General features: G+C 33.8%; 2 protein-coding genes across 2 annotated transcripts; both read right to left on the bottom strand.

Annotated features, from left to right (window-relative positions):
• Positions 1 to 2,747: 2,747 nt before the first annotated feature.
• On the bottom strand, positions 2,748 to 6,619 carry LOC21392138 (F-box protein SKIP31). The gene is made up of 9 exons (XM_010113477.2): positions 6,416 to 6,619; positions 6,148 to 6,327; positions 5,966 to 6,039; positions 5,770 to 5,845; positions 5,290 to 5,400; positions 3,674 to 3,851; positions 3,432 to 3,550; positions 3,159 to 3,219; positions 2,748 to 3,052 (listed from the first exon to the last, which is right to left on the bottom strand). Exons 1-9 carry the CDS (start codon positions 6,494 to 6,496, stop codon positions 2,982 to 2,984), a joined length of 951 nt encoding a protein of 316 aa, XP_010111779.1. The 5' UTR covers positions 6,497 to 6,619; the 3' UTR covers positions 2,748 to 2,981.
• A 3,122-nt stretch (positions 6,620 to 9,741) lies between these two features.
• On the bottom strand, positions 9,742 to 13,493 carry LOC21392139 (ABC transporter G family member 14). Its single transcript, XM_010113478.2, has 5 exons — positions 13,196 to 13,493; positions 12,152 to 12,986; positions 11,789 to 11,977; positions 11,338 to 11,540; positions 9,742 to 10,672 (listed from the first exon to the last, which is right to left on the bottom strand). The coding sequence occupies exons 1-5, from the start codon at positions 13,316 to 13,318 to the stop codon at positions 10,022 to 10,024; spliced, it is 2,001 nt and encodes a 666-aa protein (XP_010111780.1). The 5' UTR covers positions 13,319 to 13,493; the 3' UTR covers positions 9,742 to 10,021.
• Positions 13,494 to 14,629: the final 1,136 nt, after the last annotated feature.

Here is a 14,629-nt window from a genome sequence, read left to right on the forward strand (position 1 = left end):
TAAACACAAACTCAAGTTACAATTTCAACTCAAGTTATAACTCAAACTCAACTTAAGATCATCACTCAAGTCACTCTAACTCAAAAATGCAAAAGAACAACCCCTTATTATAATGTCTTATTTCAATGACAATTGTGTTAAATTAGTGTTAAAAAAACATGTATAGTAAAAAAATTTAATATTTCAATTTAAATGTAATATAAAATATTTCAATATATCAACTTTTAGTCCCTTAAATCTAATAAAAAATTTAAGTAAATTTAAGTTAAATAGAGCATTGTAACAAATTTATAAACTCGAGAATAACTTATTAAAATTAAAAATTTAGGAGTAATTTACTGAAGTTATGCCAAAAACCTTTATTATTATTATTGAGAAAGATTCTACCGTAGGGCACAACTACTTTTCCCTATCAGTAGGATATAATCTAACGATGAGCAATAAATCTTAGTTAGGGTCCAAATAAGTTAACATGCTCTTTTTATATTTGATTAGTTGAAGAACATGCAATTGGGGAATAATTCGTATATAAGTTTTAATTACCGCGTTACTATTAAAAGTGTAGAAAAAATGAATACAAAATCTCAAAAAGGAAACTAAAATTTTAAAAAAAAACAAAGTTTAAGGTTATTAGCCAAAAAAAAAAAAAAAGAGACTAAAGTGAAGAAATAATAAAAAATACAAAAATAATCAAAAATAGATTAAAATGAAGACATAACAAACACGTGTTATGCACGTGGAGAGTAATCTATATTAAGCTTTATTTACCCTATTACTATTAAAAATATACAACATATGAATACAAAATCCCAAAAAGAGACTAAAATTAAAAAAAATAAAGTTTTAGGGGAAGTAGCCAAAAAAGATTAAAAAACACTAAAATAAAGAAATAATAAGAAAATTAAAAAAATGAGTCAAAAAAAAGCCTAAAATGAAGAGATAAATAAGTTTTAAGGCAAAACGAATAATAACGAAAGGAAAATAAAATTTAAGGACAAAAAAAAAGGTCAAAAAATGCTCTAAATAATATGATCCGCAATCGATTGAATAAAGTTGGGCACTTTATTCATATTAAAATTATTACGTTGTCTACTTCTTAATGGAGACGGTTTGTCTTGGTCGTCAGATGTGAGGCTCCATGGGTAGAGACATTAATATAGTTCTTAATGGTGGAATCTTTATTGTTTCGGACCAAAATTGAATTGTTTTAATTAATAATTCTGTTTAAATAAAACAATTCATTTTTTATTAATCATATGTTATCATCTTAAACCCGTATACTTGACTTGTGCCTTTTGATGTGCTAAAGGGATACATCTTGATATTGTGTAAAGGTACTATTATCGGTACATTGGGGGTATGACTCTTGTATGCATAGTTTTATTACTCATAAATAATGAATCCATAGCTCTTATTAAAAGAGTTAATAATATCATTTTATGGAATTATCTGGGGATTGGAAAACATAAGCACTCTACCATTATACTGGTTTGTGTTATCTAATGGTTTACTATTTGTATTGATATGAATAGTAGTTTTCTGATGGAGTGATAATAAAACATAAGATAAATATAATTAGAAAGGTAAAACGGAACTTAACATCAAGTCGATTATAAATATCATATAGGGATAACACATAATATAATAAAATTATGGACAAGAGCTAATTACAGTTTTATAAATATACTGTATTGATCGACAGTGCAACTCTAAATTTTTAGTATAGTAGCACTAGAACTTCTAATCAATTAAACATGATTGTAATTTGTCTATTCCTTTTGTTCTCGATTGTAATCCATTTTGTTTGCTTTAGTTTAAACAAAACAATATAATATTTTTTCTAATTTACAAATCAACAATCAACTATACTATCAATGAAAATTACTTGTGTCCATCGATAAAGACATTTCCAATTACTTTGATAATAAAGTAAAATACGTACTATTTTAAGACACGAAACCTGTCAAGAATAAATATCTATTGTAGTTATTAGCACTTTTGATATAAAAATGCTGACTTCGTCACTAATTTTATCTATACTTAGTAGTAAGCTTATAGATGTGGACCAGGATGATTAAGGGAATTAGGGGGAGAAATAGAAGAATAGAGAGAGAAGCTGATGAAGAAGAGAAGAATTTTAAAAAACTTCTAATTGTGATCTGCATCACTTATCTCTCTATAGTTTTGGTAGTTTATTTGGTACTTTAAAAACTCGCAGGTCTTTCTTCAAAAAGGTGTTTTTGACTGTTTTCTTGGATGGACATTCTTTCTAGTCTGATATCAAATGGCAACAGCTTTTGAAATTAATTCAAAGTGTGGCACCTGCAGATGATAGAGATCACTTTAGGATGTTTGATATGAAGATTCGTGCCATAATTCGAATTATAATTCGTGGATTGTTACAGTGTTTTTTCTCATAAAAAAAACACATAAATTGAGAATGGTTATGAATCATGATTCTAAATCTATGAACCAAACGTTTTCCCACCAGACATTTGGTTTATGAATGAGTTGGACACGACCCTAGTGTGGCGAGTTAAACCCGGATCAGCATGGGTTCAGGTCGTATTAGAAATCACATCTCATGTTCAAAGTGGGTGCGGGTTTGGGTTTTCCCGACTCACAGCACGCTGAACCCGCTGCATTTGTGCACTGATACATTTTTAGAAAATATTTTATACATATAATTTGTAAGGAAACATTCTTGTATTAGGAAAAAAAAGTAGAGTAATATAAGAAAGAAAAAGAAATTGAAAAACTTGGATACAATTACAAAATACAAACCATACATAAATCTAAGCGACAAAAGTACCGAACGAAGTAGGCTTTTCTTTTTTCCTTTTTTTTTGGGATATTAACAAGTACGCCTATCATATCTATTTTTAGATATATAAATTACATACATAGTTGTCTGAATTGAACATTATTCCTAAACAAAATAATAAACGACATTTCTTGTTGCTTGGTTCTCTTTTTGGGATTCAGCAAAACCTCAAAGCAGCTTCGAGCTCCTTCTCATCAGCACAATTATATCCCAACAAGTACGCTCTGGCTGCAAAGTTCACATGGACAACATTTCATGAGATCTAAACACAATCACTCGTACATTTTAAGGAAATAAGTTGCTCTCATAAAATAGAGTGAAAAAAAAGAGATACCAAAGCGGCCGGATCCCATAAATGGTTCCGCCTCATCTGTACCACCACCTTGTTGCTGTTCCTGAAGTTTTGCAACGGAAAGAACAACCAACTATCAATAAGAAAATTACTACCTTTCTAGTTCATGCATGGTTTTTGTATATATAGCTACTGTTGATGATTTATAAAATGCTTCTCACTCATAATGACAAAAATCCTACAACTACTTTTTAACTTTTCAAAGGGAATAAAATGGAATTTAATCAAATTGTTAGCAAGCGGAAATTCACTCACAACATCCGGCTCCATTTCAGCTGGTGAGAGTAACCCGTCGAAACAATGCCCGGATATTGTACACACTAAAACCTCGTTCGTCGGATCCATAACAGCTTCTCGGCATGTATCATCACAAACTAGAAATCGAGAAAGCAAACATAAACATAGAAAATTAAGCGCCAAAGTTTCTTCGTCATGAGTATTAACAGAAGGCCATTGACAGAAATGATGTGTACATATTCTTCTCTAGAGACTCGTACCATGAACATGTCCGGTCTTCTCGCAAACAAATACATCTCCAATTTGATAGTAAGAACACGTTTCTCCAGAACAAGCATGATCCATAACTACATTATCAGTCAGTCCTCTACTGCTTTTCCACATAGACACTTGATCAGCTACTGTCTTGTCAAGGATTATGCGGTCATCAATCACCACCTTAAACACGAGGAAAAAAAAAAATTAGATCGTTCTTTTCCCATGATTGGAAATTCCTAGTGCAAAAGTGAAGATGCTATTTGCACCATAGAGTAGAACCTGGACAAAAGACGACTGCATTTTACATATGTGGATTGACCAGACTGAGTATATGGTGCAACTGCATAATTCTTTAGGAAATGAATTCTCCTATTTATTGCCTTTTTTTTTTTAATTTTTGTTAGGAAACTCTGAACTTTATTAAAGGTAGTAATTAAGAATTTGACACCTACCAGCAAAAGACTTATGTGCAAATACAGGCGTTTTTGTTGGTCAATCATTATTGAATTTTTTAGAAGAGTGGAAAAGTTTCAACTCTTGAGCAAGTGGATTGAATAACCTACATTAAAGGCAAATCTTCCGCCCTTCTTTATAGATTACATTTTGAATAACCTACTTGAATTTTTTTCTTTTTCGTGGCCTTCTCATCCAATACTTTTCCATAAAAATCACTTTTCTCATATGCTAATGTTGCATTATTCTTCTCTAATGTGTCCCTACTTAACTAAATTTTTTTTTTGGTTCTTTAAAGTATTACTACATCAAAAGTGATTCTCAAAATACTTTTTTCTTGTTGCTCATTAAAGTAAGTTTTTTCGAATTTATTCCCACTTAAAACATTTTTTCTTTTCTCTAATGAACAAAGTGTTGAAAACTAACACTTCGTTTAGACGAAAGTGGTTTTCTTTCTTTTTTTTTTTTTAATCCCTCCAATCATACTAGTCATTTCATGTCTTTAGACAAAATGGCAAATGATTTAACCTTCTTTTTTTTAGCTTTTCTCCACTCCAACCATTAGCTAAATGGTTAACTATTGCGAAGAATGCATTTTGCATTAGCCAAATATAGCTAGCAAAAAAGGGCTAGCCATTTAATTTTTTCTATTATTTTATTCTTTCAAACAGTAATAAATGCAAGGTTCAATAAACTTATTTATATTTTAAGTTTAATAGATACTAAAACAATCTATATTCAACTAAAATAGGAAGTATGGTTAGAATAACTAACCCAAAAATTGCTAGCTAAAATAACTTTCTAGCTATTTCAGCTAAAATTTAAAGAGTCCTCTTACAAATGCTCTCACTAAGAGCCAACTATCAGGGCCCTAACATAAGGCCCGCCCCAGAGAAACACCTTGTCCTCAAGGTGTTAATCAATATTGAAGTTTAAAGAAAGTGTATCCCTATAAATGCGGTGTTATATGTACACGATTGAGAGAAAAGACCTGCGCATGAGAGACATGAGGCAATCGTCGTTCCTTTAAAGTTGGATATTACATTACATTATATATAATATTAGTTGGTGTGGGGAGGGATCGGAAAAAAGACAGAATAACATGTAATTGAAAATGTAAATGAAAAAGAAAAATGTGAGCAGAAGAGTAAGTGCATGCAGTAACCTGTGAAGGAAGAGGTGCTTGGCTTCTCTTGGCAGCTTGCATTTGGATGTAATACTCTTTAAACTCAGCCGGACAATTCCTTACAAGTTCCACCATGTCCTCTTCATCACGCTGCAACACACGAAAACACAATACAATTCACGTTTCAAAGTTCTAACACAAAAGAAGAAAATCCTCCCCACAACGTCATAATCTTTAACTCGAACCAAGGCCAAATTGTAAGTAGAACGAGCTATTGCTTATATATATATATATATATATATATGTATGTATATATGTATGTATGTATAAACACGTATATTTATATAAATGGTGAGGAGCTCCCACTAGATTATGAAGCAATGAAAACAAGTTTCGGACTAGAAAGAGCTATTGCTACAACTCGAGCTATTGATTGTGCACTACAATTGGCTTGTTAAATTTGTATACAAAAATTTTAAACATGAATAATTTATTTATTTTTAGAACGGAGAGAAGGACCTGAATATAAAGCTTTTTCCAAGGACATTGACGCAGTTTGTTTGAAGGAGGCAAAAGACCCCATCGCATACAATACCTACAGAGGCATAGTCGAGCTTTTTATTATAATAGTAACAACAACAACAACAACAACAATAATAATAATAATAAATTTGAGAAGAAAGAAAAGAAGTAAAAAACATTGGAAGAAACTGACAAGCGACGCCAGAGGGATTCATCGGAGGCTGCGTTGCTTAAGAATCTACAAACATGTGCGCATGCAACCAGATCCTTCAATCCAAACAAATAAATCTTAATAACAAAAAATCTATCTATATATATATATATATATATTTAAAAAAACAAAAAACAAAATGCAAAAGTAAGAAAGAAAGAAACCTCAGAAGAGAGGAATTTGAGGATGTGAGGAAAGAGTTCGGGAGGGATTTTACTGAAAATTCCCGATTCAATTCTCCTCCATGAAGAACCCGAACCCGAACCCGATTTTCCTCCTTCTTCTTCTTCTTCTTCTTGACGGCTTTTCTTTGCTTTCGGCTCCTCTTCTCCTTCTTCTTCCTCCTAATACACAATCAATTTTGATTTCTGATTATTCTGAAATGTGAAAAACAAACAAGGTTGTTTTTTTTTTCTCTTTTAGGAAACGTACCTGGTCCGAAACGTGGGAGAGAACCTGGGATTCGAGGAAGTGAGCCAAATTCTGATCTTCCTCGTCTAATACCGTCACCATCGCCCTCTCTCTCTCTCTCTCTGCCTGGAACTACTGGTTTTCTCTTTCCGATTTCCCAATTTCACAATTCAAACCCGCCTAATCCTTCGCGATCGGGTCGGGTCTGCCCACCAAAAATATATCGCTTCTTTCTAATCGCCTTAGTGCCTCGCCCTCGTTTTTCTTCTAGCCTTGTCGTTTCTAATCTCCAGCTCCTCCATTAAAATAAATAAATAAATAAAATTATTTAACACATTTGCCCCTAAATTTGAGTGATTTTAGGAACTTAAACCCCTTTCAACTTATAAAATTATTGTAATATGTTTTATTTTGATTATGATTATATTAAATTAGTGTCAAAAAAAAAATTCGACGAAAAACTCTAATATTTTAATTCAAATGTAATACAAATATTTCATTTTCTCAATTTTTAATCTCTTAAATTTAATAAAAAATTTGAACAAATTTAATATGATCAGACACATTACAATAATTTTACAAGTTTAAGAGGTTGATTGTCAAATTCAAAAATTTAAGAGACAACTTATAAAATCACAATAAATTCAAAGAACAATTGGGCGAAAAATCTAAAACTAAAATAAAATAACTTTCAAAAATTTAAAACATTAAAAATTAAAAAAATTAAAAATTAAGGTATCATTCGCTTCGTAGATTTGAGTTTTTAATTTGAGTTAATATGTAACATTTTTTGAGAGCTTTTAACTGTAGGAGAAAAAGTTAGATGTGACATTTTTTTAGAACTTTTTACTGTAGAAACTTAAAACTGAAAATTCGAATCGGTGAAATGAACGAGACCTAAATGTAGTATTTGCCATGTTTGAAGATGATTGGAAATGTGGGTCCCACAAGGGCATTAAATTTTCGTTGTTCCAAAATTGCCCTCATCTTTGTCCTTTTATTTTGGCTCTTGGAGTCACCAGACCTAAAATAACAGTTTGACATTCAAAAAAAGAGAGAAAAAAAAGGCAAGCGAGAAACCGTCTGAGGAGAGAAAAACCCTAGAGCGACCATTCATTTCTCACGTTATGGAAACACACTATTCATGTCTCTAAAACCAGGCTCTCCACATCGCCTCTCATTCAAAAATCTTGCTAAGAACCCACGTCCGTTGAAGGAAATCCTTACCATCGCATAAGTGACCCATGATATCCGATTTATTCGTAATTTCAACCCGCGCACTCACCTACTACGTGGAGGGACATCTGGCTTGAGACGAGAAAAGGTGGCGCGGTCACACCCACGACGGAGAGGGCCGACGGTTGAGACGATGAAACGTGGGTGAGATAGTGGTGCCGACACGCGGTGAACTGACGAGAAGGGTCTATAAATATGAGCTAAGAGGGGGTGATGAATGGATCGAATTCTCTATCGTTGAGCCGTTACTCTTCAAAATTGTACTCAGAGAGTTTGTGAGGATTTGAGTGTGCACCAAAACGTTCATCAATAAAAATCATATCCAAAGTTCTTGATCTTTCCTTGTTTGCACTTTATAATTTTGGTGTTTTCTTGTTATTTTGATTCATTGGGACTGGGTTTCACGCTTAAAACTTGTTTTCTTGGTTGTGGGCGGAATTTCACCGTTAACAGAGAGTTCAGCAAACCGTCGTCTAATCTTTTAACGACGATTAAAAACCGTCGTTAAATGCACGATTTGTATTAGTGACGGGGGCATTTTTAATCTTATATATACACATATATATATATTGAAGGTGTTTGAATTAGGGTAAATAGTTGAGGAGTATTTATGAAAATAATTTTTTATTATTTATATAGCTAGCTAGCAAGCATTTTGATCATTTTTCTTCCTTTTCCTTTTTTATTTCTTTCCTATTTCCTATAAGCATAATACGAGTACTCTCTACCCATCAGACAGGTTTTTTTCTCATCTATTAGACGTGGATGTCCACTGCATCATCTGGTCAATATTCCTCAAGTGATAAACTATATATGTGTAAATGAGTTTTCAATATTTAATTTTCGTTGCCGGCTGCACACCAAATATAAAAATTTAATCACGTGACTTATAAAAATATATTTAATCTCATTAGTTTTCATTTTTCTTAATTATTTAATTTATTATAATCTTTTGTTCAATATCACACCATTAATAATAATAACTTTCAACGAATAAATATTAAAATAATCATTAAAAACAATAACCACACATGGGCATTACATCAATGTCACTTTTCTTTTCGGCCATGGTATATGAAACTCAAGCCTTTCTCTTAATACCTACCACAGCCCGCATGTGAGCCCTTTCCTTTTCTGATGTTTACGCACTATCCTAAACCAAGCAATTGGCTTAATTATATATATTTCTGGGGCGTTGTGATTTTTTTTTTTTGGCAATCGTACATAATCAGTGAATGTTTCACTTACCGTAAAATTGAACAAGATGAATGATTATATATATATATATATATATATATGTGTGTGTGTGTTTGAACAAAAATAAATCGCCGTTCTCTCTTTTACTCTTTTGATTATCTCTACTATACATATACAAGCATAAGGTATTCATGCGCCTTTGTAATGATCGATGGCGATACGTTATTAGAAAAATCATCGTCTAGATATATTATTGTTTTTAACAGTCTGATATTAATCTGCCAGTTTTAGTAAATTGAGCAATTGACTAAAAAAAATATGACAATTAATGAGATGAAATTCTTATCATATTATCACATTTCTATTATTTGATAGTAATCATTAATATAAACGGTAAAATTAAAAATTAGTTCAATTCGGCAACTATATAATCTGACAAATATAATTTATTTCATATACATGTATAACACTTAGTTTATTCAAGTGTAACACTTAATATTACATGTGTTGAACTATATTGATTAAATGCTATCTTAGAGCAAAAGAGTTAGATTTATCGGACTGGTCTGGTGTCATATTGGAGACAATTTCATATATATATATATATATATATATATATATAATATACTATTTGACGCATGCACTTGGAGTTGCAATTGGAGGGGCAGTAGTGGTACTGTTAATGGACATTGTGTGTGCATGTTATGTGGTTGGGAAAGTCCCCACAAATACTAGTTAAAAGGCAATTCCAGGAACATGTGCTCATTGGCTTTACTTTTTTTTTTTTCCCCACTCACCTGCAAAGTTTAGAAATGGAACTGCATATGTTCTTTTCCTTTTCTCTCCTTATCATGAATAATATAACTTAAAAAGAATTCAGTTAAAAAAAAAAAAAAAACTTAAAAAGAATAATATTCTCAAAGGCAACACAACTTGCAAGTTGTATTGTATTAATCTAAATTACTAGATAAAAAATAAAACCCATCATGATCAAGGGTTTATATATATAGAGGGAGAGAGTTAAAGAAAAAAACTCAAAATTAGTCCACCTAACTAACTCAGTAGTGATGATCATGATCACAGCATGATATGATTATTAGTCCTCATTGAGATTGGAACAAGATGCTAGTGTACAAAAACTCTTGATCATGAAATATAATATCGGGTCATGAGTGAATTATTATTATATGTAAATTACCTTAACCGTACTCGCTGGAGTGCAAGATAAGCAAGGAAGCGGTAACCAACCAACATGAGGGCCATAATGAACACATCCATCCACAAATTGCGCAGCCCCATGGATTTGACTGCCGGGAAGTCGGCGATGGGGCACCACACGCCCGGCGAGCACTCATAATAATCGTCGTCGTTGTATTGGACACCAAGCAAGAGTTTGTAACAATAGTAGCTGTAGCTCAAGTACTTGAGCCACACAATGAAGGGCGGGATCTGCTGGACATAGTAACCGCCTGCGATGAGGAAGACGAGTGTGGTGACGGAGGCTAAAGTGGTGGCTTGTTTGATGTCCATAAGGATGGCGCCGATGGCGAGGCCTAGGCTTTGGGAGACCAAGACATTGTAGAGGACGACGAGGAGGGAGAGGATGAAGGTGATGGGGTCGGCTTTTAGGCCCCCCATCCAGTAGATTATAAACACGAAAGCGGTCGGGAGGGCCAGCTCCAGAGGCAGGTCTCCGATCGTTTTCGCGAGGAAATACGACGAGAGGCGGTACATTCCGGAGGAGCGTTCCTTCATCAGCATTGTTCTTTCCTGTGGGAATGTGAATACCGCATTGTAGAGAGGGTAGAATCCCCAAAATACCGAGAAGAAGAAGAGCAATGCTATCTGCCACACAGTTAATAATTTATGTGTCATTGTTACGTGCGTGTGACTAAAACAAGTCGCGATAATTGAAATTTTATTCTAGCGGTAATTTCACAAGAGTAATGCTATCTGCCACAATTAAATTTATGTCATTGTTACGTGCGTGTGACCAAAACAAGTCGCGATAATTGAAATTTTATTCTAGCGGTAATTTCACACCCGTTTATAACAACCATGAGGTGCATAAAGAAAAGGGCTAGCTAGTAACAAGAATTCATCAAATGTGTGATAGATTAAAGTAGTACTTTTGAAGTGTTGAAGTGTGAGTCACGATCACATTTTTATAATAGATATTGAAATGGTCATGCTAGTTGTGCTCAAGTAGTTCAAAATAATTTGAAGTTAATGCAGCAATTGGTTCTAACTGTAATTTTTACACCCATTATTCAATCTTAACATGACTTCAAATTCTCGCACTTCTAAGTTTAAAATACAAAAGGAAAAAAAAAAAAAAAACTAATTTAAAAATTCATGTTCAAATGTGTAAAAAAGTAGTACTACTTTTAAAGTGCTCCTAAGTGAGACATGAATATCAGTTTTTGATGATAAATTGAATAGAGAAAGAAAGAAAAAAAGTTGCGGTAGTTGACATTGAAATGGTAAGCGAGAGAAAGTTATGTTCTTACGCGGTCTTCAATGTGAGAAGTAGGGGTGCGCCACCAGAGGAGACCACCGAGGACTGCCACGCTTATGACTTGGAAAATCCTGAGCCGATTGAATGTTTCGTACCTTCTCTCCTTTATTCCTCTTTGCAACAACACTTTGAACTGGTGCCACCAGCTTGTGTACCATTCATCTGCTTTCACCACCCCTTTCTCTGTTTTATAACCTGCAAATTATATTATAGATATGTATTTATTAGTTATGTTATTTTTTTTCAAAAAAAAAAAAAATACAGGTTATTAATGCTAACTAGTCTTTTATCCATTTAAAAATTGACAAGGTTGGCATCATAATATCTTAATTAGTGTGAATCCAATTTGTGATTGATTTAAAAAGTGCAGCGATGATTATCACTACTTTCTATGCATATAACATGGTTTTTAGTAGTAATGGAAGGAGAAATTCTGAACTTACTTGAAGAAGCATCTTTTTTTGCATAACTACTGGTATTATTGGTGGCTGCTTCCGAAGTACAAAGCTGAGCTTTCAACCTCGCAGAGATATTCTTGTCATAAGCAGAAATGAGAGCCTCCCTCACCTTCTTCTTCTCTTGCTCCATGCTCTCACTGTGCTCTGTTGCGTATTTAAAATCGGGCCCAACACCTACAATGATTGTTGATCAATTGAAGTAAAAATCAAACTCAGATTCAGAAGAAAAGCAAAAAATATAATATGTTAAGGAGTAAAAGAGTTTAAACAAAATAAGTTTTATTTAATCTCTTTGAACCTATGGTATTATGATTGAGTTTGTTATGATATAGAATAAGAGTTAAGTACCGTTGGCTAGATCGAGCAAGAGGTCGGCGGGGTTGAGGGTGATGGAAGCGGAGAAACCAATGTCGGAAAAATAGTCCAAGGCCGTGGAAGCAGGGCCATTGTAGATTGGAGATCCCTCGGAGAGAAGGACTACTTTGTCGAACATATGGTAGAGGCGGCTGGACGGCTGATGAATGGTGGTCACAATAGTTCTTCCGCCGCTCGCCAATCTCTTTAAGGTGGTCAGTATCCACTGAGCCGTCGTAGAGTCTAAACCCGACGTCGGCTCATCTAGAAGCAACAAGCTTGGATTTATTAGCATTTCTTGACCTATGCTCACCCTCTTCTTCTCCCCTCCCGATATTCCCCGGAACAAAGGGCCTCCGATCATGCCGTGGCGGCATCTGGTAAGCCCTAGCTCGGTGATCACGCGATCCACGTGGCCCGCTTTCTCATCACGGCTCAAGCTCTCAGGGAGTCTAAGCATGGCCGTGAAGAGTAGGGTCTCGGTGACGGTTAGGTGGGGGTACAAGACGTCGTCCTGGGCAACAAATCCGGTGCGGCGTTTGATGGTGCCGGAGAAAGGGTGGCCATTGTAAGTGATTTTCCCAGATAACTTTCCAGAAAGGCGGCCGCCAAGAGCTGTGAGGAGTGTGGTTTTGCCACTGCCGGATGGGCCCAACATGGCTAATATCTCTCCTGGGCAAACCATGCCTGTTATCCCATTCAGAATGCTCTTTTCTCTTGTGGAGGGCCATGATGATGATGATGCACTGGTACTACTATTATTGCCCCAGCACCACCCACCTTTCTCATGTAGCTCATCCACTTTTACTTTGTACACCACCTCCTCAAACTGCCAACCCAATTTTTAATATAATTATTAGCAATATATATATATATATAAATTCTCTCCAAATAAGCAAAATAAATAAATAAATAATATGCTATATAACGTCTGGTACTATATATATATATATATATTTTTTTTTTTTTGTAGAAATTCTTGATGTATATGCTGAGACACACACACACACACACATATAGAGAGAGAGAGAGAAAGACCTTGAGAGTAATGGGGAACAAGGAGAGTTGTAGAAGAGATGGTGAATTGAGTTGAAGAGGATAAGCAAGGACAGGATCAGCAGTGGTAGTATTGGCAGCGGTTGTTGTGGTGGGTTCAGACATCTTCGGAGCAGGACCAGCTTCCTGATCAATATTAGTAATTAGTAGTAGTGATTGTGTCAGCTTCGGCTCTATAATCAAATTCTGGTTTATGCATTACACATCTCATTCAATACATAGATGCATATATATATATATACACACACATATATATATATGCAAAATGAGTTGGATATGTTTGGGGTAGTCCGTCAGAGAGTGAAGAGGGAGAGAGTAGAATTATATAGGAGAGAGAGAGAGAGAGAGAGAGAGAGAGAGAGAGAGAGAGACTCTGAAACGAGGATGCTCAGCTTCTCTTCAATGCCCACTATGGTGGGAAGTGGGAACCCACCGCCTTCCTTTTTCCCTCTTGTTAATTTATTCTTATCGAGAATTCTAAGATAAGGAATTATGAAAATTTAAAAAAAAAAAAAAAAAAAAAAAACTTTAATAAAAAGCTAAAATAGTTTTGAGATACACAGTTATAGTCGTACCAGATTGAGAAAAATATTACAATTCAACCCATTTTCTTTATTAAAATCTTTTGAAATTGTGCAATACTTTTTCCTATTCTTATGCTTTTAGTTATAACTTTTTTTATTAGCCATTGTTTTTAAATTACTGTACATAGAACTAACTCCTACTTTCCCGTTTATTGGCATCTTCTCTCAACTATCTCTTTTCAAGCTTGCAATAGTAGTAGTACTCTCATGAAAATACGTATATGATACATTGTATGAAATGGTTTTATTTTCATTTTTATACCGTACGTGCATTTTAAAGTCATCAAACAACTATATTCTTATATTATCTTCAATTCTTACCTTTTCTTAATTAATACTAGTGGAAGTACGTGTGTTGCACATATCCAGTTGTACTTAAAGCTTTTATAGCACAGATTATGTTTAAAATATAAATGAAAGAAAAATTTTACTTAATATATGTTTGGTTCATGTATTCAAACGAGATAGTTTAAATGAAAATTTAAATTTTTGTTGGGAAAATATTATAATAGAACTATTTAAATCGAGATTTAAACCCTTCTACCAAACAAGCTCTTAGAGATTTAAAGAAAAAGATTATTTGCAAATAATTTTTAAAGATGTGCATTTGCTTTATTTTGGCCATCGACGTCCATTTTTAGAGCTCTAACTATAATATTTATGATATATACAGTTTCCATCTCCTAGTTAATAAATTAAATATTCTTAGACAAAATGTAGCACAAGTATACCAGGTTAGGGTTTACAAGGAAAAATTGGTATGAAACAAATACTTACAAAAAATATATTCTAAAAGGAAAAAAAAAAATGAACTGATGACATAATTTGACTT

This window comes from Morus notabilis, unplaced genomic scaffold, assembly GCF_000414095.1.
Source record: "Morus notabilis unplaced genomic scaffold, ASM41409v2 Scaffold752, whole genome shotgun sequence".
Lineage (NCBI taxonomy): Eukaryota > Viridiplantae > Streptophyta > Magnoliopsida > Rosales > Moraceae > Morus > Morus notabilis.